We start from the raw sequence: 26543 nt of genomic DNA on the forward strand, positions 1-26543 counted from the left end.
AGCATATGTGCCAACATACTCTATCAAACAATTTAGTAGTTGAAACAATGTATACAGAACCCAGATTGTCCAATAGAAGTAATCTGACAAAGACAATAACAGGAGCACTTTAGAGAACAGTGACTTGGATCATGGTCTCGGCCTCTTGCCTGTGGCAATGCTTGCACTGAGAACTTTCTGTGCAAAGTGGAAGGACAAGATTGCTCAGTTCATATGGTGATGCTCTTCCTGAGAAGGCTTTGTGCAAAGACACAGAACTATATCAGTCTTCACCTGAAGCTCAGACACCAGCTCCTGCGGATAGAGAATTTTGAGCACAATAAGATAATAACCACAATGTCTCACAAGTGCTTCGACCTGCAGTCCTGTCTGCTTTTCAGAATCCTTCCCACAAATAACCTATTGATAATAAAAACATATAATAAATGTGCTGAACTGGCTCTATGTCATTGTTCCTCCATCAGAGGACGAAGTCAGACCTGGTCTCAGCTATAAGTGGTTGTCTTTCTTAACCCCCTTTCACTTCTCCCTGGTTCCTAAGATTCAGCTGTGAAGGTCACAGCAAACCCATAAACTTTGCTTGCTTTGTTTTTACTGTAGAAAAAAAAAACAAAAAACAATACTTGAGGAGGGTTTTTTAGTTGCCAATTTCATTAGATTTATGTTTATATTATACTCTCAAGTGTCATTGTATCTTTTTTAAAAAATTTTTACTTATTTTTTTACATGAGCTTTTATTATTATTATTATTATTTGCTTTACAATTCTTAATACACCTTTATACCACAATTTATCATATCTCTGTATACAAGATATGTGACATGAAATTCACATCTTCATACATGTATTTTGTACAACAATGAGGGTCTCCTTCCACTGTTACCGCTGTTGACCTTGACCGGTGACGAGTTCTTGCTTCCCCGAAGTTGAAGAATAACGCCAAAGAAGCACGCCGAGGCAAGGTCAGAGTAGAAATTAGAAGTTTATTAAAGGACAGCAGAAAAGACTTCTCCCGGAGGAAGAAGGGGACCCAAGAGGTGGAATCCGTGGAAGTGCGGTTGTCTTTGCTTTTTATAGTTTTGGTGATGCAATGTAGGTTGGAAGGCCCGAGCGGTGGGACACAGGTGGGCCAAAGAAGTAATCTGGTCAGGAAGTACTTCATTATCACTTCTTTGAGGTGGACTTTGGCCTAGAGCCTCTTCAGGACTTCATTAACATTCCATGAATTGTCCTCTGTGTTTTCCCTGAGTCATTCCCAGAATGGCCTCCATTTTAGATTTCACTCGATATTAGACCTGATTTACCTAACTACACTAACTACCTAACTTTAAATCTGGCTTCACCACCATCCATGCAATTCCCTTTCTCCCTCCCTTCCCTCCCACTCCTCTTTCCTATCTAGAAGTAATCTTTTTCCCATGTTCTTCCTCCTTATCTCATTTTGAGTCATCCCCCTTATATCAGAGAAGACATTTCACAATTCAGCACAAAAAAATAATAAGATCATGGCATTTGCAGGGGAGTGGATGGCATTAAAGCAGATTATGCTAAGCGAAATTAGCCAATTCCAAAAAATCAAATGCCAAATGTCATTGTATCTTGCTCATGTGACTATCTACTTTCTCCTGCCTAAAACAGGCACTTAACATGTTTTTATAAATGAATAAAACATTTGAATTGCAAATTTAACATCCTGTGGCCTCTCTTTTTGTTCTTTCAGTTTTGTTACATTTCCCATTCCCTGGGGTTATATGAGTTTGTCAGACATTTCATTCAGGTTGAAATGAGATTGACAATTGAAAGTCCAAAGTAATTCAAGACTGTCATGTCCTCTCTCTTGTTGATGTACATTTCTCTGATGTGCAATGTTGAAAAAAAAACCATAATTTCTAAAAGAATCCAAATTAAATTTTCTCAGCTTTTCTTTAGGGTGCTCTCATCAATACCATGCTCTCCAGAGACATTTTAATTCTGCTCTCCAAAAAGAATCCCCTGTGTCTGTTTACAGAGGACAATCATTTACTAAATTCTTGCTGGCACAAATTTTTTTGTTTGTTATGATCAGTATTTTGTTTTGTTTTGTTTTTTGTTTTGGTAACCGGAATTGAACCCTAGGGTGCTTAACCACTGAGCCACATGCCCACATGCCCGGCCCCTTTATACATTTTATTTAGAGACAGGGTCTTACTGGGTTGCATAGGGCCTCAATACATTGCTGAGGCTGGCTATAAACTCATAATCCTCCTGCCTCAACCTCCTGTAAGGGTCCGGCGGAGCACAAGAGACCACACAAGAGACTAGCTCCATGTAATTGGCAAAAGGGGATTTATTGGGGATCCATTCCAGCGCGCTGGGGCCCCGTGCTCACTCAAGAAGGGAGAGCAGCCCGGAGCCCCAAGCAGAGGTCAAGCCGAGCTTAAGTACACTTTCTGGAGAGGGCGGTGGGCTTTGCATACATCAGAACAAATCATCTTGAGGCACGGGAAAATTGAACAACAACTCTGGGAATTGATTAGCACATTCATTGGCGGGAACAGGTCAGGTGGGGGTGATTGGTCACTCCTAAGCAGGTTACACATTCAAACTGATTGATTCGGGCCCTGTGACAAACTGCACAGGGCCCTAGGCTGAATGGCCAGTAGGGCATTGTCTTAACTATCTCAGGAATCTGGGTGTAACAGAGGAACTTAATAATACCTAATCTTTTACATTTTAATTCAAGCTTTCCAGTTTAGAAACTTTATCCTTTCACTCCTAAACTTCTGAGATTATAGGAATGGACTTCTGTGCCAGGCTTATTTGGTATTTATTTAATGTTTTTTCATGTAACAGACTTTTTTCTTTGTCTGTCATGCCCTATAATTACTATGTGGTTATCTGCAAACCTCAACATGACACACCTTTCATGAACAACAAAGTCTGCAACTGTCTTGTAACCAACACATAGCTAGCTGGTTTATTATTTTTCTTTCAGTGATCTGGGGCCTCCAAATGAATCTCTGTGACTCCAACACTATTGAGCACTCCACCTGTGACTCTTTTACTTTTATGGTGATTGCTTGCCTGCCACAAAATTTCTAAAGTTCATGAGATTTTTCTTAACAATAATTACACTCAGAGTATTTTAATATTGTAGATTCTTTCCTACACACACATCTTGGGATATATAAAGATTCCCTCTGCCCTGAAAAGTAAAAATGCCTTTTTCACTTGTTATTTTCATATGATTATGACATTCATTCCTTATGGATTTTGCATTATTATGTATTTAAGAACATATGTGATTATGGAGGATGGTGGTGGGTGAGTGGCAGGCAGATGAGATTGGCTGCTCTGCCTTTGAACCCATCAACAGTTGTGCAGCTCCACAAGGAGACAGGAGAGCAGAGCTGCATTCCAACTCAGCAGAAGCACAGAAAATAATAGACTTTTAGAAAAATAAGAGAGTTGCAGAGGTGGGGTGAGTCTGATAACACTCTACAAGGCCATGTGGAGTCTGGCTGCTCAGAGGAAATAGGGAATTCCCTTTCTGAGTGCTGGGAAAGGGTACAGATGTCAGAAAGAGCTCAAGAATTAAAGTCCACACCATGAGACAGACATGAATTTTAACAATTTTAAGTACAAGATGACAAATGGTCATGATGTGGAAACAAATCTGAACGGGTGAGCTGAACTGCACTCCTCTGGAGACAGTGAAAACTGGGACAAGGCTCCTTGTTAAAAGGGACAAGATTGTTTGCAGAGAGGATAAGTGATCTACACCCACTTTGCAACTTCTATTCTATTCTTGACATCCCCAGAACCCAGAAGACTATCTCAGTACATTTCTCATTTGTTTTCCTCTCTCTTTCCCCCTTCTCTTTCTCTCCTACTTGAATGGAAAGTCCCAGCCCAATAATAAGACCAGATGGTGATGGGGAGCGAAGGAGGTAGTATTGGGGATTGAGAATAACAAAAACACACACACACACACACACACACACACACTATATTTATTTATGAGTATGTCAAAATGAACCACACAATTATATAAATCTATAATATATGAATGCCAAATAAATTTAAAAGAAAAACAAAGGGAAAGATGAGCCCAAAGGAAATATATTAGAAATCATGCAGAATCTCGGACACTTCCTTAAAAAGCTTTCACATCTGAAGCAGATCAGGTATGTTGTATATTAGTTTTCAATGCTGTGTTACTAATTGCTGCATAAGGACACACATGTAAATCCTCAGTGTTTGTGAGTAAAGAACCTGGGTGTTCTACAATATAGTTACCAAGTCACCTTGTGGGCTGGGTCCTTATCCTGAGGCTCAACTAGGAATCATAGATTCACTTCCAAGATTTCTCAGGTTATTGCCACCATCACTTTTATCATGGCTTTGGAATTCCTGAAAACTGTTTTTTCAGAGACAGCAATGGAAAGATATTGGAGAATTTTAGATAACATAATCACAATAGTGACAGCTCATCATCTTTACCATATTGTGTTGGTTAGAATCGAGGGACAGCCTTAACATCGGTGAAAAGCAGACTATGAAAGGCATGAACATGGTGATCTTGAATCCTACCTTAAATCTTTTTGCCACATCTCAGAAAGAAAATACTTTCTTAATGTCTAGTGTAGAATGTAAAAAAAATAAATAAATAAAACGTTTAAAAAATGCCCGAAACATACTGAATGTAACATTTAAGAATATTAGGAAAAGAGGGAAAAGGAGGATTAGAAGATGGGAGAACAGAGCTAGGCAGCCATTCCCCATTCCCAACAACACAGAAAGGAGGCAGTGAAGGAACAGCTGATCTGAGAGATGGTTGCACAATAAATGCCCTAAGACCCAGTATTACAAATCTGAGACCTGGAGAGACTTGAAAATTAGTTACTGAAGAAGAAAATAAATTTAGTTCTTTAACTCAGATCAGAATGGGGCAAGAAGAGGGCAACAGAGAGAGAAAGAGCAGAAAATCACAAAAACTCACCCCTTTAACAACAGCTGGGGAACATAAATAGATCAAAATAAGCAAGACAGGAGCAGCCCCATCCCCAGCACCCTTTTATTTTGACATAGGGTCTCACTAAGTTGCTTAGGGCCTTTTTACATTGCAGAGGTTGTCTAAGAACATGGGATCCTCTGCCTAAGTATTCCAAGTCACTGGGATTACAGGAATGCAACATCATCCCTGGCTCAGATCATTTTGGCCAAATCTTGAAGAGAAAGCAGAGTTGGGCTCTGCAGCTTTTTTTTTTGTGGAGCCCACAGCTGAACAGACACCTTTTAAATCAACACAGCATCTTGCCACCTCCAGTAAGCAATAAACTAAACCAGAAGTATCTGCATGTGGGTCTCTTAAGAATATGTTTAGAAAGAACTTGTTGAGGAATCACTACTACCTGAAAATGCCTGAACCCACTCACTCCCTTTCACCAGGAACAAGGGGAGTGGGGTGGAGTGGATCCAACCTGGGAAGTGTAAGCCTGTTCCAGTGTTCCACACATTCTCTTCAGGAACTGTGGCAGAGATGGAGTGGACACACACAATTCTCTGTGCAGAAAGTGAGAGCTCATATCAAAGCAAGAAGGCACCTTGAACACAAAGCAGAGGAAAGAGTAATGGTCAGGATCATTACACAAGCTCATCATTATACAAGAGGCCTGACCAGGAAGTTGCCCAAGTCTTAACAAGGGACTATCACTCTGATTGCAGCTGCAGCCTGCATGAGACCTATCCTAGAAGCAAGCTGCCTGGAAATTCAGGCATAGAGGGCAGTCCTTGCACCATGGCAGCAGTCAGCAGAACACCATGAGGAAAAGTTGCCTGAACCCCAGGAAGCTTAAAGTAAAGGTGCCTGAATTGTGATACTAGGCATTAGGAAGTCAATCAAGGTAGAAAGTTGCCAGAATTCAATGCAGTAAAGAGCAAGGGGGCACAAACTGACCCATGGCCAGAGATGGCGAATGTTTAGGCACTGTTTGAACACCTACTGGATGTGACCTCAGTCATAGTCTACAGGGGGAAGTGGAGCCTGCCATTCACATCTTGGGCAGTGGAAGCTAGAACCCAGGTAAACCAGATGAGTCTCTTTACTTAGTGATAAGGACAGTACCCCAGTGATCTGTGACAGCCAGGGGAAATGCTTTTGAACCACACAGAATCTACAACCATGGGACCTGTGCTTGTACACAACCACCAGGCCTTTTACAACCTTGAAAATGATCCTGAAGAGGAGAGCAAGTACAAGGTGGTTCTTGGCAATCACAGCCCTAGTCCAGAGCCCAGCATCCTGAACTTCTACACACAATAAAAATGATCAACAGACACAACATGGCACAGGCATGTCAGGCAGTCACAGGCACCTGAGCAGACAAACATAAACGAGGTGGTGGGAGATCCACAACAACTTAAGTAGTGGCTCCAGTGATGGCTTCTCTGGAGGGGTCCAAAGCCAAGAATGATGGACATCTTCTAAAGATTCCAAATCCTAATAAAATCCAAACCAAGATTCAATGAGAATTTTCTTCACTTTGCCATGTTTATTATAAATAACACTAACATCAACTTAATCATATATATCAATATATATTATTTTTTATCTGGATTGTGAGTCATTACACTAATAGGTGACACTGTACCCTCAACACGTTTCAATGTATTTCTTCTAAACATTTAAAGAATTGATTGGAATCAGTCTGTGTTTTCCCATCTCTGGTTTATACTTGCTCCTCTTACTCCTAGTCTCCCTCTAACATTATCTACTATTGAATCAAATCCCAACCCAACTGTATTTTGAGTCACCCCCCTTATATCAGAGAAGAGATTCCACATTTTTTTTTTTAGGGATTGGCTAACTTCACTAGTATTGCTGTATATATATACGTGACCATATAACCAATGTGATTCTGCAAACTGTACACTTGGAAAAATGAGAATTCATACCCTATTTGAATCAAATGTGTGATATGTCAAGATCATTGTATTGTCATGAGCAACTAATAAAAAAATTAAAATAAAATTTAAAAATCCCAACCCATCCATAATTTTCTTCTATTTAACTTGATGTATATTATTTCTTTCCACTTTTCTTTATTTTTTCTTTTTCACTCTTATCTGCCTATCTTTCTACTTTTCCTATTTCTGCCCTGTATAATACTACAGAAGTTATTCTATATTAAAAAAAAACTAATCTAAATTAGTGTTATGTTAAAATGCAGCCAAATGATTACTTATAGCACCACAATTAACAATAGACAAGCTCTAGAACCAACCTGGGTGTCCTTCAACAGATGAATGGGTAAAGAAAATGTGGTAAACAAACACAATGGAGTATTACTCAGCCATTAAGAAAAAGGAAATAAAGACATTTGCTGAAGTGGGAGCTAACTGGAGACAATCATGCTAAGTGAAATAAGCCAGACCCAGAAAGTCAAAGGTCCAATGTTTCCTCTGATAGGTGGAAGCCAGGCCAAAACAAAAAGACAAAAGAAAAAACAAAGTAAATAAGGGCCTCCATCTCAATAGAATAAAGATCAATCAAGTAGAAGAAGGGAATTGAGGGAGGGAGAGGAAATACAGGTTATGGGAATAACAGTAGAACAAATCTGATGTATCTTTCCTATATACATATATGGATGTACCAGAATGAATCTCACCATTATGTATATCCACAAGACAATAATTTAAAAGAAAATCTATAAATAAATGACAGAAAAATTAGTAGAGGAAAGGGAACAAAGGGAGGGAGGAGAAGAGGGAATGGGGAAATAGTGGGGATTGAATTAGAGCAAATTACATTCCATGCTTTCCTACATGCCAAAATGTATCCTAATGTTATGTATAACTAAAAAGAACAAATTAAAAAATACAAGAAAGGGGAAAGATGAATTTTTATTATTATTTTTTTTTTGGTTAGAAAAATTCTGTCCTTAATTGAACATTCTCTTAAAAAAAGACAATCAACCTAATTCACCAATATTTCTCTCCAGATTCCGTAGATTCATCTGTCATAGCACATCCAGGTATATAGAACACAATTCTAGGGACAAAAACAATTCAATTTCAGCATACATACAAAACATACTGTATTCAATGAATTCCATAGCTGAAACACTGCACCAGACCTGAAATTGTCCAATAGAAAAATCACACATAGAAAAGGAAAGTAGGTCATGAACTAATTTTTATGTTGCTTACTTGGTTTCTAATGTGAAAGGAACAATATTTTTTATTTGTTCTTTTTAGATACATATGATGGTAGATTGTATTTTACATTATTTACACAAACATGGAGTACAAAAATAAACAATATACGAGTTTTTCAGATACATATTTCATGAGTTTTATGTTTATATTTACCCTCAATTTTCATTGTATCTTGCTGATGTGATCATCTACTAACTTTATCTTGCCTAAAATACATACTCAATATTCTTCCTGTCAACAAGTAAGAATATAAATGGCACAGTTAGTATGTATTATGGTTTGGATATAGGTATCCCCAAAAAGCTCCTGAATTAATAAAGAAATATAAGATGATTAGTTTATGAGAGTAAGGAACAAATTAGGCCATCTTAATTTTAATGTATTAACTGGGTGCTTACTATATAAGTGGGAGGGGTAGCTTTTCAAACTCCATAAGAGCATGATCTCTGGCTTCAAAATCCTTACCTGTAACCAGTTCTGAAGCGTTCATTTTCCTACTGCCATCTCCAAATCCACAGCTCATACTTTTATTTCTAAATAATAAGTTAGTACTAGAGACACTTTTACTCAATGACAACTTTACAATACTACTGAAATTTCAGACGTTGGGGCTTAACATGAATTGACTACTTGGGACTGCACTTAGAGCTTCTACCACTGCCCAGAATACCAAATTTCTCCTCAAGTTACCAACTCTTTCTCAGACCTTAAGCAGCAGAACTTCTTAGATACTTTTTCTAGGTCTGGTGTAGGACCTTCTTTGAGTATTTGAGGCCATGTCCCCATCCCATCAGGGACTCTATGATGTCAGAAATATGTTTTTTGTTTTGTTTTGTTTTAGTTATAGATGGACACAATGTTTTCATTTATTTATTTTTTTTATGTGGTGCTGAGTATTGAACCAGTGCCTCACATGTTTGAGGCAGGTGCTCTACCACTGAGCCACACCTCTATCCCAGCAATGATTTTTTTTGTTGTTGCCGTTTGTTTGTTTGTTTTGAGAGAGAGAGAGATTTAATATCTATTTATTTATTTTTTAGTTTTCGGCAGACACAACATCTTTGTTCCTATGTGGTTTTGAGGATCGAACCTGGGCCGCTCACAAGCCAGGAGAGCGCGCTACGGCTTGAGCCACATTTCCAGGCCAGCAATATATTTTTTAATGGAGTCATTCCTACAGAATGTTCACTGTATATAGTAAAGATCAGCAACTCAGATTCCATCAATAGAAGTTTGTCATTATGCAAGAAAATCAGAGGTAGCCACAGATTGAGAAGTGCATGCAAAGATCTGAAAGAAAAACATCAAACATTGTCATTCAAAGAAAAGTAACCTAGCATTTGGCTTTCAGCATCCAACTGCTACCATGTAGGATTATCTCAATGTAAATGCATTTTTTAAAATTTCTGGCTTCATTTATTTTTTTCTCCTTTCTAATCATTGTATAACATACATCACTAAACTTTGGCCCTCAGAAACTGATCTATACAGTGATAAATTATTATTGAATTCAAAAAGGAATAAGCTTAATACATTGGAAAATTCTGAATTTGCTTCTTTAGAATAATGTAAATAATATTTTATAGTCCTGATTCACTTGTGAAATTATTAATTCTCTATACCAATAAGGGTGATACTGAGTAACATGGAAAATTAAGAAACACTTCAAAATGTTTCATATAGGTATTCTGACTGTGGAAATAGACAGTTACCCCTGGTGAGCAAACTCCTGGGGGTAACTGGCACCCTGATTTCCATGATTGGAACCCCCAGCTTTTCCCTGCGGGAGGTTATTAAGATAACTATGCACATGAACTATCTGGTTTCCATACTGATATCTTTTGAAGGACAGAGGCTCTGTGTTTGCATTAACCTGGACCTTATCTCAGTTAGCTAGACTTCAGGATTAAAAGGAATATTGGCTAAAGTGTAGTCATTGGTGGTGGGTAACATGTAACTTTTTGGGTTATTAAAGATGACGGTAGAGAGGGGCAGGAAACCTTTTTTTTCTACCATCCTTCTGTCTGTCTGCACCTTCCCTGTATGTCTGTGTCTTTCCTTTATTTGCCTCCTCCACAAGTCTCCCTGCACAGGTGTTATTTAAGTTTCATGTTCAGAAATTCAGAACATCTGTTCATTGGAAAAAATTTTAACAACAAATATTTTATATTTTAAAATTTTCTACTTAGTTTTTACACACATATAATCTGATATTTAAAGGAAAGTAGGGCATATTTTGAAAGCATAATTTTCTTATGCAGATATATTTATTAAAGCTATCAAGAGACTAACTTTATATTAAATGACTGGGGATGCATATGGAAGATAACAGACAGATAATTTGTTATGGTTAATGTACATTTTCCAAAAGGTACATTTTGGGTTGTTTGTTTAATTTTTGTTTGTTTGCTTGTAGATGGACACAATACCTTTGTTTACTTATTTTTATGTAGTGCTGAGGATCAAACTCAGTGCCTCACATGTGCTAGGCAAGTGCTCTACCACTGAGCTACTACCCCAGTAACATCTTGCTTGTCAATTTATTCCTTATTTACAGGCCTTTTATGTTTCTTAACTCAGGACATATAATAAAAAGGCAGTCTTAAACTTATTAAAGAATTTTTTCTTATTTTTATTTTTAGACCTGGAAGAAGTGAACAAAAGGGAATAAAAAATCATACATCTGCAACTGAATTCATTCTTCTGGGATTAACAGATGACCCAAAGCTAAAATGTTCATTTTTTTATTTCTGTTTTTCACCTACATACTAAGCATTACTGGAAACTTAATAATTATCACCCTCATTCTGGTAGACTTGCACCTAAAAACACCCATATATGTCTTCCTTAGGAATTTCTCTTTCGTAGAAATCTCATTCACAACAGTTTCTATTCCTAGATACCTGGTCAGCATCATAACAGGGGATAAGACCATTTTCCATAATTCTTTCATGGCCCAGGTGTTTTTCCTCATATTTCTTGGCTCAACAATTTTTTTCCTTTTAACTGCCATGTCCTATGACCATTATGTGGCTCTCTGCAAGCCACTGAATTACACAACAATAATGAACAGCAGGATTTGCACCCTGGTTGTCCTTGGTTCTTGGCTGACTGGCTTTCTCATTATCTTTCCACCTGGGCTTGTGGCACTACAACTGGATTTCTGTGACTCCAACATCATTGACCACTTCACCTGTGACTCCTCTCCTGTGCTCCTGATCTCCTGCACAGACACATTCTTTCTAGAGCTCTTAGGATTTTCTCCTGGCCATATTAACTCTCATTGTAACCTTGATATTAGTGATTCTGTCCTATGTGTTCATCATTAAGACAATTCTGAGAATCCCTTCTGCTGAGCAAAGGAAAAAGGCCTTTTCCACTTGTTCCTCACACATGATTGTTGTCTCCATTTCTTATGGAAGCTGCATTTCATGTATGTCAACACATACACCATTCTTCCATTTGTCCATTCACTTCCAAAATCAACTTATTTTTCCAGAATGTTTTGTTCTTCAACTGTTTCACTTTGATCTCCTTTACCAGTTATCAGTTTACATTTATGCATGCTGAAAATCCTAAGATTGTTTTAATGTTACAAAAATAAGAATGAGAAAATGATATTTGGCATTAATGCTAGAATTTTGGTTTAAGAATCCTTGAAAATCTTTTCAAGAAACTTCATAACCTAAGCAAAATAAATGTTATTTCAAGCAACTTTGAAAATTATTTTTCCAAGGACATATTTTTTAAAAAAATACTATTTAAGTAAGCAATTTTTTTTGCATGTGAGGTAATGTCTTCTTGTATGTTTCTATTTGTCATTCTGTCTTCTATTATCTTTGCATCATAAATATTGTTCCTATGCTATCAATACATAGATGTTATAGCCTCATCATGAATTCCATATTTTATTGTTATAATGTATGTTTTTATTGAATTTTTTAAAAAATAAATAACAGTAGCTTGCATTGCAATTCTTATCACAATATACCACAATTTTTCATATCTCTGTTTGTATGTAAAGTATTTTGCTACCCAATTTGTGTCTTCATCATGTATTTTTGATAATGATGTCTATCACTTTCCACCATCCTTGCTAATCCCCTGCCCCCTCCCTTTTGCTCCCACCCCTCTTCCCTATCTAGAATTCATCTATTCCTCCCATGTTCTCCCTCCCTACCCCACTATGAGTCAGCCTCCTTATACCGGAGAAAATATTTGGCTTTTGTTTTTTGGGGAATGGTTAACTTCACTTAGCATTATCTTCTCCAACTGCATCCATTTACCTGTAAATGCCATGATTTTATTTTTTTTAATGCTGAGTAGAATTCCATTGTGTATATATGCCACATTTTTTTAATCCATCATCCACTGAAGGACATCTAGGTTGGCTCCACAGTTTAGCTATTGTGAACTGTGCTGCTATAAACATTGATGTGGCTGTGTCCCTGTAGTATGTTTTTTTTTTTTTTTTTTAAGTCCTTTGGGTATAGATTGAGGACAGGGATAACTGGGTTAAATGGTTGTTCCACTCCAGTTTTTCTAAGGAATCTCCATACTGCTTTCCAGATTGGTTGCACCAATTTGCAGTCATACCAGCAATGTATGAATATGCCTTTGCCCCAACATCCAGGCCAACACTTTTGTTGTTTGTATCCTTGATAATTGCCATTCTGACTGATGTGAGATGAAATCTTAAAGTAGTTTTGATTTTCATTTCTGTAATTAATAGAGATGTTGAACATTTTTTTCATATATTTATTGATCAACTGTATATCTTCTTCTAATAGAGGAAAAAGTAGGCCCAATCTTCATCACGTCAGATTAGGCCCTGACTTCCTTAACAGGACTCCTAAAGTGAAAGAAATAAAATCAAGAATTAATAAATGTAATGGATTCAAACTAAAAAACTTCTCAGCAAAGAAGCAATCAATGAGGTGAAGAAACAGTCTACATTTGGAGAGCAAATTTTTGCCACACGCACATCAGGTAGAGCACTAATCTCCAGGATATATAAAAATCTTTAAAAAATAACACCAAAAAACAACCCAATCAATAATTGGTTTAAATATTTTAAAAAACAGAGGTGTGTTTGGAGACTTAGGAGGTTGGGGACTCAAAATATTTAAAATATTCACACTCAGCTACAGGAAATTTTACCTCTTTCAAAGCACTTGGAGAGAGAACAATAGTACTCTGGTAACTGTTTAACAATTAGTTTATTATCAAAAAATATTCAGACATAATTTTTATGAATACAACTTATAAATAATAATAATACAACATACCATAATCTTCTTTGCAAATTTTATACACTCAATTTATTTTCCCAGAATGTTTTTTTGATTTTCACCAAATTCCAATCTCTGAGAAGAGAATGTTACAATTCAATATCAGTTTGACAAAGTCATATTTCAATCTACTTTTTCCTATAGACATATTGCCATTAAGTCTGTCTTATTCAATTAATTTTAAAGACTTTTAAATATAGTTTAATTACATTTGTTTAATTCATTTTAAAATTTATCACATTGGTTAATAACTTTCAAGATTTATAAAATTCGACACTGTGGCATTACCTTCTCTTTTCCAAATTAAGGACAAAACGATTATGCTAGTGTATTGATTAAACTTGCATTTGCCTTACACCTCTAATATTTTCAATATGAACACTACTACAATTTCCCACCCGTCTTTATTTTTCCTCATTATCATATAGCTTTATTTTTATTTTATTATTTTTATGTTTTAGAAATACATTATAATTATATATGATAGTGAAGTTTATTGTAACACATTTATAAATTCATGTAACATAATTTTTTCCATTACTCCATTTTAGTACCTAGTATTGACCCCCTTCCTTTGCTTTATCGATCCTTCTTCTATTTTTATTGTTTTTATTATTTTTATGTTGATTTTTATTTTTATTTTGTTTTTGTTTATTTGCTTGTTTGTTTGTTTTCATACAGATTATTGAATCCAGGAGGACTTTAACACTGAGCTACATCCTCAGGCCTTTTTTATTTTTATTTTAAGACAAGGTCTCACTAAGTTGCTTAAGCCCTCTCTAAATTGCTGAAGCTAACTGAACTTCTGCTCCTTCTGCATCAGCCTCCCCATTCGATAGAATTAGATGCATGTGCCTCCACATGTGTCTTTATTTTTTTAACTGGTGAAAAATAGTGATTCATAAAGCTGGAATTCATCGTGATATATTCATACATGTACTTAGCATAATTTGATCAATTTCATTACTCAGTTTCTCCCCTTTCTCACCTCTCCTACCTCCTTCTCAATTAACTTTCTCTATTCAACTTTTCTCACCCCTCACCACTTTTCTTATTCTTTATTTCTCTCTGCCATTCACAAATGAAAGTAATCATTATACTTTTGACTTCAAAAGAACCAAACTAAAATATAGGAGATAAAAGGCAGAATAAATCAACTAAAATTCAGGTGAAAGTTTTTCCAATAGAGTACGTGAACTAGAAGACAGAATCCTAGAACTAGAAGACAAAATGTCTGGCATTAAAAATTTAGACTGTATTAAGAAAATATAAAGAGTATAAACTTTTTGGTTAATATCAGAATTTTTTTTTTGTATTTGAGATGGCTGTCCAGATACAAGGCACATCCAGAACCCCAAATAGAGAAGATCAGAAAAGACTTATTGTATAATAAAATTGTCTAGCATTTAGGGGAAACAAAAGAAAGAATTTTCAAAAGTCTTAAGAAAAAAATGTCATGTAACATTTAGAAGTAATTCAATGAGAATTTGAGTTATCTCTCCTTTATCTGGGAGGGATTGAATTATGTGTTTTAAGCCTTGAACAAAAATAACTACAAACCAAGATTGCTATATTCAATAAAGCTGTACTTCAGAATGAAAAGTTAAATTTTTGACTTCTTGAAAATCTTCCAAGATAAGCATAAGCTAAAATCTTTGTTCCTAGGCACAAGGATTTTCTTGTTAGGACTTTTTAAATATTGTGCCATAACTGTGCTTTGAATGTATTGGCTGTGAAATTCCTGCAAGTGTGGAACAGAATCTGTTTGTGCTAGCAGCTTCAACTTGCAAGAAAACACTCAGTTCTAAGAGAGAACACTCTGCTTTTTTTCCGGTTGAAGTAACATTAAATAGAACCTATTTCCAGAACTGGCAGAAGGAATTTCAATTTAAAGTCTCTTTGCCTTTGCTAAATGGCCATTCATTAGAAGCAGACAAATGCAATGAAAAATGAGTTTTCTAAAAAAGTTTAATGAAAGGATTGGAATGTCCCCAAAAAGTCATGTGTGAGGCAATGCAAGAAGCTTTAGAGGTAAAATGTTTGGGCTATGAGACCCTTAATCCAATTAGTGGATTAATACCCTGATAGGGGTTAACTTGGTGCTAACAGTAGGTGGGGAGGGTGAAAATGGAGAATGTGTGTCACTGGGGTATACATTTTGTTCTTGTTGAGTAAAGGTTTCTCTCTCTGCTTACTGTGATGTCCTGAGCTGCTACATCCACCATATTCTTCTGCCCTTGAGCCTCAAGAAATGCAGTCAGCTGTCTTTGGACTGAGACCCTGAAACCATAAGCCCCAAAATAAATATTTCCCTCTTGTTTTTTTTTTTTTCAGGTCTTTTGGTCAGAGTAGAGAAAAAGCTCTCTAAAACAGATAGAGAGATTCCAGATAAATAAAGGCAGAAACAAAACAGGAATAGTTGTGCTCGTATCTAACAAAACAGGCATCAAACCCCAAATTAATCATAAAAGACAAAGACAGTTACATTATAAAGTGAAAAATCCAACAAGAAGATATAATGATATTAAATATTTATGCCCCAAACATTAGTGCACCTAATTACATAAACAAACATGATTCCATGTAATAATTCAGATAGAAGCCAAAACAATAATAGTGAGATATTTTAACACACCTTTCCCTCGAATAGATAGGTCAACCAGACATAAAATCAGTACAGATTCCTCTGCACCCTCCCAAATTTATTAATTAAATTAAACTAATAAACATCTGCAGAATATTTCATTCAACAATGGCCAAATTCACTTTATTCTCAGCTGCTTATAGAACCTAAAAAATAGGCCATATTTTTCACCACAAAACAAGTCATAGAAAATAGGAAAAAAATAATTTAATTCCTTCCATCTTACCAGATGAAAGAAGAATAAAATTATAAATCAACAACAACAACAAAATGAAAGAAAGATATAAAAATTAGGAAATAGAGGGAATGACGTCAGAAATTTAAGGAGCTTTAGAATAATATGAGAATATAGACTCAACATATCAAAATCCCTATGGCACTGTGCAGGTGGCTCTACAAAAAAAAAAAAAAAAAGTTGGTGGCAGTGAGTGCCTATATAAAATAAGAAAGGTCCCAAATAAAGAATGAATAAATAAGTAATCTAATGATGCATATCAAGGTTCTAGAAAATAAAGAAAAAATATCAAAAGCAGTAAAAGAAAATAAGATCAAAACTGAAATTAATAAAATAGAGAATTAAAAAAATATAAAATATCAGTAAAAGGAAGTGTTGATTCTTTGAAATGATGAATAAGATTGAAAAGCCCTTAAGCAAACTAATAAAAAGGAGACAAGATCCAAATTAATAGAAGTAGAAATATAAGAGGAGACACAATCACAAACACTACAAAAATCCAGAGAATAACTAGGATCTGTATTGGAAATTGTACTTAAGTAAATCAGAAAACTGAAAGAAATGGATAAATTTTTACTTATATATGAATCACCAAGAGGATGTAAACTAACAAGATATTAAAAAAAAAACACTAAACAAAACAAGAACAAGCAATGAGATTGAAGCAGTAATAAAAAACCTTCCAATCAAATGGATTATCTGGTGAACTCTCTCAAGCTTTTAAAGAAGAATTACTGCCAAGACTCCTAAAATTATTTCATGAAATAGAAACAGAGATGAATCACTTCCAAATTCATTTTCTGAGGCCTGTATTCCCCTTATACCTAAACTAGATAAGAACACATCAAGGAAATAAAATTACAGACTAATGTCACTTATGAGTGTAGCTGCAAAAATACTTAATAAAGAGCAACTACGTTTAAGAAAATATCAAAAATCACAATCATAAATCAAGTTAGTTTTATGCTATGGAAGCAACATATGCAAATCAATATATGCAATATATTCAATATATGCAAATCAATAAATATAATTCACCACATGGATTATATTTACAAAAATGTTTTCATTATTTCAATAGATGTGGCAAAATCCTTCAACAAAATTCAACACGCATTCATGACCACAAAATTGAAGAAATTATAAAAGAGGAGACTGGCTTAAGATCATAAGGATATGTGAACAAACCCAGAGCCAACATCATATAGAATGGGATAAAACTAAAAACACTTTTTCTAAAATCAGGAATAAGTCAAAGATGTGCACTATCAACACTCTTACTCAATATAATATTTAAAATTTTAGCCAGTTCAATTAGGTATAAAAAGGAAATGAATGGATACAAATAGAAAAACAAGAAGCCAAATTATCAAGCCTTGTAGATGATATATCTGATACTTAAAAGTTATAAAAAAACTCTATCAAAATACTCTTTGAACTAATATACAAATTCAGCAGAGTAGTGTAGTACAAACCCACATACAAAAATCAATAATGAATTCACTGAAAAAGAAATCAGAAAATAATTCCTTTCACAATAGTTTCAAATAATAAAAATAAAATTCTTATGTTTAAGTCTAAAAAGTGAAAGATCTCTACAGTGACAACTATAGAATACTGACTAAAAAATTGAAGACAATATTAGAAGTTGAAAATATGTACTATGTTCTTGTCTAGCTAGAATTAATACTGCTAAAAAGATCACCTTACCAAAAGTGATCTATAGATTCAATACAATCCCCATCAAGATATTAATAACAACCTTTACACAATTAGTTAAAAACAGTACTAAAATCCAGATGGAAAAATAAAAGACACAGAACAGCCAAAGCAATTAATAAGAAAGAGAGCAATACTGTAGACATATAATGCAGAAGTGCAGTAACAAAAGCAGCATGGTATTTACATTAAAACCAACATATAAACCATGGAATAGAAGACACAAAACCAACCCCAACAAATAAAGCCATCTGATTCTTGACAAAGACACCAAAAAACATAGGCTGGAGAAAAGATAGCCCATTTTGACAAATGGTGCTGGGTAATCTGGATATCCATATGAAATAATCTCAAAATGGACCAAAGCCCTGGAAATTAGACCAGATACTTTCCAGTTGATAGAAGAAAATAGGAGAAACACTCCAACATGTAAGTGTGGGCAATAACTTTCTCATTAGGATCTAAAGCTCAGGAAATAATACCAATAATTAACTAATGGGATGGCATCAAGTTTAAAAGCTTCGGCACAGCAAAGTAAATAAGAAAATGGAGACCTACACAAAATATTTGCTATCTACTCTTCTGACAGGGGATTATATCTAGAATATATATTTTAAAAAACTCAAAAAACTTAACATTAAAAACTAAAATAAAAATAACCCAATCAACACATGGCCAAATGAACTAAATAAGAAATTTCCCACAAGAAGAAACAAATGGTAAGAAATATATGAAAAAAATGTTCAACAGCCTTAGCAATCAGGGAGCAAATCAAAGCTACACTGAGATATGAACTCATGCCAGTTGGAATGGCAATTATCACAAATACAAATAATAATAATAAATGCTGGCACTTATTATTCCACTGCTGGTAGAATTGTAAATTAGTACACTTGCTGTGGAGAAATGTATTAGTCAGGGTTCTTTGAAGGAACAGAATCAATAGGAAGCATAACTAAGGGGATTTACTAGGTTGGCTTAAATGACTAGAAGCTGGATAGTCCACAATGACTGTCTGCATGCTGGAGAGCTGGAAGAAATAGTAGCTGTACAGTCCACCAGGCTGAAGCCTCAGAACAAAAGAGATCAACAATTCTACCCCAGTCTGTGACCAAAGGCTTCTAGAAACTCCCTGGAAAATCACTGGCAGAGTCTGCTTTGGAAAAGTGAAGAAGCAAGAGTCTGATATCCTCAGATGATTGCAGTAGCAATCAAGAACCTGTTCAAGAAGAATTGAGCTTGCATCTGCTCTGCTTCCTTATTCTTCCAACTTTTATTCCATCCAAGCCTTCACCCTATTGTATCATGTTGCCCACATTTAGGGAAGGTCTCCATTTTGGTTGGCTAGCCCACATGCCAATCATTTCTAGACACACCCTCATTGACACACTTATAAGCCTCTTACTCTTTGACAGCTCTTAAGCCAATCAAGTTGATAATTCACATTGACCATTACAGATATATGTATGAAGGCTTATAACAGCCCAGTTCACAATAGCCAAGTTCTGTAGAGAGCCTATATATCCATCAGTTAATGAATGAATAAAAAATATGTGGGGGGCTGGGGTTGTGGCTCAGAGGTAAAGCGCTTTCCTAGCATGTATGAGGCATAGGATTCAGTTCTCAGCACCACATAAGATAAAATAAATAAAGATATTCAACCACAAAAAATGAAATTATGTCATTTGTAGGAAAATGAATGGAACTTGAGAACATTAGGTTAAGTGAAATAAGACAAACTCATCAAGTTGTTTTTGTTTGTTGTGTTGTTTTTGTTTGTTTTCATATGTGGAAGCTCGGGAGAAAAAAATGGAAAAAGGATGGAGGATATTATGAAAATGAAAGGGAAACAAATAAAGGGAGGAAATCGGGAGAAGGATAAAGGAACAGAGGTACTGGAGAATAAAATTGATCACATTATGTTATGTGTATGTATAAATATGTCACAATTAATGCCCTTATTATATAATTATAGTGGTCCAATAAGAAATTAAAACAATTTTGAATTTTTTTGGGGGAAAAATTATCAATAAGCAAACATTCATGTAGCATCATATTACCTGAATATATATTTTATCTGTGAACTATTGAAAATATAAATTGTTCAAAGACCTGTGCAATCAAAATATTTACAGTGTTTTATTAATATTTTATTCTAAACTTCATTTAAAGAATTATATTCTTGTGAATATTTGTAAATTATAAAATGATGGAAAAATTATTCCCTTCATGATATATCAAAGTCTCCATAAGATATAAACACATATAAATCTTAATATAATGAGTCAATAGTATTAAAAAGACACTAGTACAAAAGAAGTACAAAGATATCGATTTATAAAGAAACTTTGAGATATAATGTATGATGTTATCTTTTAAATGGACTAGATGAGAAATATACTTAAAATACCTCAAAACTTATACTATGTGCCATGAATCATCAATGGAAAATTAAAAAAAATTAACACAGTTATGACACTAACTATATCAAAACCTTAAAGAAAATACATATTAAATGAGTAATTGAAATTTTACTCAAAAGTGGAGTTAATATTCACATAAATGACCTCAAAAAATGCCACTCCATCCCATGTATGAATTAGTTCAGAGATTTTTTTGGCTCCAGATACAGTTAGGCAATGCTAAAACATTAAAAAAGTGAAGCAAAGTTCGCAAATATTCAGAATGAGGAGAAAAATACTCATTTTTCCCCTCATGCTTGCTATAAATATTTCCCACATAAGTTTTTACATCTTATAAAACTATGGGAGGGCTGGGGTTGTGGCTCAGTGGTAGCACACTTGCCTGGCACGTGTGAGGCACTAGGTTTGATTCTCAGCACCATATATAAATTAATTAAATAAAGGTCTATTAACAACTAAAAAAAACATTAGAAAAATAACTATGGGATATTCATGAAAACAATTGCAGTTGCAAACACATGGAAAATTTGTTGTTCTTTTCCATTAGAAGAATTCATACTGATAAAATATCTATACTATCCAAGTGAACTATAGATTTAATGCTATTCTCATCCAAATACTAATGACATTTTTAATACAGAAAATTTAAAAATTCTCAAATAGGAATGGGACCCTCAATACTCAAATAGCCAAGCCAATCAAAGAGAAGGAAGAAAATTAGGTATCACTTAATTTAGGACTATGTATGGAACAATAGCTTTCAAAAGAGTATAGTTCTGGAATTAAAAAAAAAATACATAGAAGAATCAAACAAAATAGAGAAAAAAAACCCTCAAATATGGTCAACTAATCTTAGTTAAGGTCACAAATAATGTACAATGAGACAAAGTCTCCTTAGTAAATGGGAAAACTAAATATATATATGCAAAAGAATAAAATTGTGTCTTTATATATACACCTTATAAAAATTTTGAAATGGATTAAGGATGTAAACATAAGATCTGAAACCCTAAAACTCCCAGAAGAAAACAAAGAAAAGTCTCCTTGACCTTGGTCTTGTTAATTTTTTTTGATATGACACCAAAAATATATCTATAAAAACAAAAACAAATGATACTATATTAAGCTATAGTTTAGAAACAGCAAAATATATAATCAGTAGTATGAAAAAGCAATGTGAATAATGGAAGAAAAAATATTTACAAACCATATAGCTGAAAAGGGGCTAATATCCAAAATATTAAGACTCCTACAACACAATAGAAAAGAAAAAAAAACTCCGTTTTTTTAAGGACAAAGACTTAAATAGACATTTTTTTTTCAAGTAATACATACAAATGCCCAAAAGTTTCTCATCATCACCAAACATCATGGAAATGCAATTAAAAACCACAGTAAGATATTACATTATACCTTGCTTAAATTACTATATGAGTAAGACATGAACAAAGAGATAACAAGTGTTGGTAAGGGTATGGAGAAAAGAAGGCCTGCTGCCTTCGTGGTTTTTAGTGAGAAATTCGGTGATAGGCTCATCAAGGATTGCTTTGAATTCCTCTGCTGCTCCAAAAGTGTTCTTTTTGTTTTTTGATTATTTTTTTGATTATTTTTTTCAGGACTTTTTTCTTAATAGACCTCTCACATTTTTAATTTTTATATTTTAAACTGATTTCCCTCAACCTTAAGGATAATACTTGCAAAGTATGAAAGTGAACATCAGAAGATATTTTTTTATTTTTCCTGGGATTCACCCTTCCCCAAATACTCAGTTAACATTTTGCTGGATAATTTCCTCAGACTTCTCCTGGGACATAGGTACCATAATCCCACAATTAAAATATAATTGCTAAAATGGATCAAGTACACAGATCAATTAGGGCCCTATTATTTACCGCAAAAGTAATTAAGCATTTATTTGCCTCAATTTTTTTCTGAAATTATGTAAAACAAAGTACACTGATGGTGCTATTTTTACTTTTTTCCTAGGGGAAAATAATGTATTTGGCCCTCTGAGAAATATCAAAACTAACTCTAGAATTTTTATCATTTATAATGGCAGAAATTTCATATAAAGATATGATCCTAAGGTAGTGGATGGAATATGTCAGGCCTCCAAGTATTAAATGATGATTAAAAGATAAAAATAAAATATTTTACTGGGTGGAATGGAATATATCAGGCCTCCAGATATTAAATGATGATTAAAAGCTAAAAATAAAATATTTTACTGGGTGTTTCAAAATGAAGCATCAAAGAATTTGTGAGGGAACTTGCAGTTTTATGGAAGGAGAGAGCAAAATATATTTTGAACAGTTGCATGACTTTTGATTTAAGCAAATTGAGAATATTATTTTGTATTCAACACTTAAGTTTTGCAATCAATATTTGATATGAGGCAAGTAATTTTAAGTTATTTTATCTATGTTTCAACTTCTATTTATTCTATCTTATTTATTTCATAATGTTTGATCTGGTGTGCTTATTTATATATATCTGATTTATATATATATCTGATTTATATATATATATATGTATATAATACATACACATACATTTAGTAGTTAACTTAATAAATTGATATTTAAAAATATATTGTAATAATTTCAGCAACTGACTGAAATATGTAGAACACACCACACCTTCCTTAATATTTGTACATTTTTATTTTAGGAGACCTATCACATGTTAGTGGTCTTAATGTTCAAGATAGTTCTAATTAATTTATGGAAAGCATTTATATATTTCAAGTTCAAGTGCTTTTTGTGAATTATTCATATAGAACATTAAAATTTTCTGACCAGACTCTTTGATGCTTAATTAGATTTTTAAAAATATTTTAGCAATTATGAAATATACCATTAATTAATGGTATATATTATTTTTTAAATCAAGAATGAAGTTAGAGGTTCTAAAATTTCCAATAATATCTAGAAATAGATTGTATTTGTACTGGAGAAAATGGGTTACTATTTACGCAGACCATGTTTAAAAGTTCAAAATATTAATTAGAATCAATTATCCAGTTTTTTTTTTTTTTTGTGTGTGTGTGTGTGTGTGAATGTCAAGAAAATAATACTAGTGAAGTTAGTAGTGGCTACTTCTCAAAAAAAATATTTAGAACTTTCCTTAGAAAGTTATGTTGATCACATGTTGCATGATCAAATAAGAATTTTTAATCCTAGAAAAGATAATGTAATAAAGACACAGTACCCCTTATATTTTAGTTAATAATGAAATATTTGACAATTTGTGTCCAATAAATTTATTTCTCAATAATAAATGTAAATGTAGAGACAGAGTAAAATATAGCAGTCATATTAAAAATAAATATATATAGGTATGATTGAATAATAAAAGTGAGAAATATATACACACAACCAAAGTCCCCAGTGCTTCATATCAAAATGCAAAAAAAAAAAATTACTTCAAAACACATATGCAAACATTTGTGCTTCTCTTCTGATTCATAGTTTATTGTTTTCCAGATCCATTTTATCAGTAAAATCTACCTTAAACCACTCATTGGAAATGAAAAATAGAACATCAGTAACAGACTTCATCCTCCTGGGTCTAACAGATGATCCAGAGCTTCAGGTTGTGATTTTCTTCTTTTTATTTCTCACCTATGTGCTGAGTGTTACTGGAAATCTAACTATCATCACCCTTACCCTCCTGGATTCCCACCTGAAGACTCCCATGTATTTCTTCCTCAGGAATTTCTCCTTCCTAGAAATTTCATTTACTTCTGTCTGTAACCCTAGGTTTTTGATCAGCATCCTAACTGGGGACAAGTCGATTTCCTACAATGCTTGTGCAGCTCAACTATTTTTCTTTATCTTCCTGGGCTCAACAGAATTTTTCCTCCTGGCCTCTATGTCCTATGATCGCTATGTGGCTATCTGCAAGCCTCTGCATTACACTACCATCATGAGTAACAAGATCTGTTACCAGCTCATCATCATCTCTTGGCTGGCTGGTTTCTTGGTCATTTTTCCACCACTGACCATGGGCTTGCAGTTAGATTTCTGTGATTCCAATGTCATTGACCACTTCACCTGTGACTCTGCTCCTTTGCTGCAAATCTCTTGCTCAGACACCAGTACTCTAGAGCTCTTGAGTTTTATTTTAGCTTTGTTCACTCTCCTAACCACATTGACACTAATAATTCTCTCCTACACTTACATCCTCAGAACAATTCTAAGAATTCCCTCATCTCAACAAAGAACAAAGGCCTTCTCAACCTGTTCCTCACACATGATTGTTGTCTCCATCTCATATGGAAGCTGCATCTTCATGTATGTGAAAACATCAGCAAAGGAAGGAGTTGCTTTAACAAAAGGGGTGGCTATGCTCAACACCTCTGTCGCTCCTATGCTGAATCCATTTATTTACACTCTAAGGAACCAGCAGGTGAAACAAGCAGTTAAAGACATTGTGAGGAAGATATTTGCTTCAAAATCATCAATCTGAACCTGATTTACAACTAATTCAGGTGCATGATTTTAACTATAAAGCCAAAACCATTGCTGTTTAGTTAGTCTCTGCTTTCTTATCTCTTCTAAGAAAAACAATTTTTAAATGCTTTTTGGGATTAATTTAATGTACTTATATATCAAGTCCTTTATGAACTCACACACAAAAATTATTGTGGAATGATTTGATGCATTTTTGTATGATACACTACAAAAATAGGTCTAAAGTCTTTTTATATATGAATTTATGTACTTCAAGTATATACATGCTAATGATAATCACTGCACATATATTTGAACAGAATAAGACATTGTGTTTCTTGAGTTAGTAATTCATGTATGTGTTTATACAAATATATGCATACACATATATGTTCTTACAAATGTGTGTACATATAGGTGTGTCTGTGTATATGTGTATACCCCTTTTTGCCTTTTCGTAGTTCTAGAGATCTAAAATACTGTGTTTTAAATGATTACTGTTGTAGTTGTTTTTTAAATAGGGTAAACAGACATATAGGTTACAGGAAGAAATAATATATAAACAATATAGGTTAAACAAGGTGGAAGAGGAGGATGAATTTTTGTACTGAACATTTGAAATTTAATTCACAACTTACTTAAATTATATATGATTTTAAAATTGAGTAATATTCATGACCATGATAGCAAATTAGAAATAGATTTAATATTATTGCTAGCTTTTTGCTTATAAATAAATTTATTATATTTATTATTACCTGAATTATTTTACTATTTTATGCTGGCTTTCACAAGAAAAATTAATATAACTATGACTTTAAAAACAATTTCATGTTGGGTATAGTCATGCACACCTATAATTCCAGTGGCTCAGGAGGCTGGGGCTGTACTATCACAAGTTCAGAGCCAAGAATTAATCTCAAAATATAAAATTAAAAAAGGCTGGGGATATGTGCTTAACACGTGGTTAAGCATGTGTGAGTTCAATCTCTGATGCAAACAAACAAACAAAAAGACCAATTTCATGGGAGTAGAACTTTTCTAATTACAGTTATTACTTAAGAAAAAGGCAATATCAAAACTCAAATTTTTATAAAACATTTCTAAAAAAAAGCAAATGTGAGCTTAGGAATGACACTTTCTGAGGAATTTTACCTTACTTAGGCCATGATTTAGAAATCTATATCCATGTTGTATACTAGCTAATATTATTTTTCTCTTTTATTAGTTCCACTCTAATTTTGGTAAAGTTTGCACATTGATTTATGTGAGGTAATATTATTTGCCAAATAAATATTAAAGATAAAAATTGATTAAGAAAAAAAGATTTAAGACATTAAAAGTATAAGGAAAATTTATAAAATCTAGGAAAATTCCGCTTAGCTTAGGGGCTAGAAAAAAAGTACTTCATGTATGCCATGAATTATTATTATTATGAACTTACTTTGTTCCTGCTTTTAATACATCATAACTTCATGGTTCATATTTTGTTTCCTTTTCCTAATAATCATATAATCATCTGTCACATAATAAGTAGTATAGTTCCCAGAGTTCCCAATTCATCACTTTAAAAAAATA

At 33.9% G+C, this 26543-nt stretch overlaps 1 protein-coding gene across 1 annotated transcript; it reads left to right on the top strand.

Annotated features, from left to right (window-relative positions):
* Positions 1-24039: 24039 nt before the first annotated feature.
* On the top strand, positions 24040-24981 carry LOC144378347 (olfactory receptor 6C76). The gene has a single exon (XM_078052370.1). The coding sequence runs from the start codon at positions 24040-24042 to the stop codon at positions 24979-24981; it is 942 nt and encodes a 313-aa protein (XP_077908496.1).
* Positions 24982-26543: the final 1562 nt, after the last annotated feature.

This window comes from Ictidomys tridecemlineatus, chromosome 6 (assembly GCF_052094955.1).
Source record: "Ictidomys tridecemlineatus isolate mIctTri1 chromosome 6, mIctTri1.hap1, whole genome shotgun sequence".
Taxonomy (NCBI): domain Eukaryota; kingdom Metazoa; phylum Chordata; class Mammalia; order Rodentia; family Sciuridae; genus Ictidomys; species Ictidomys tridecemlineatus.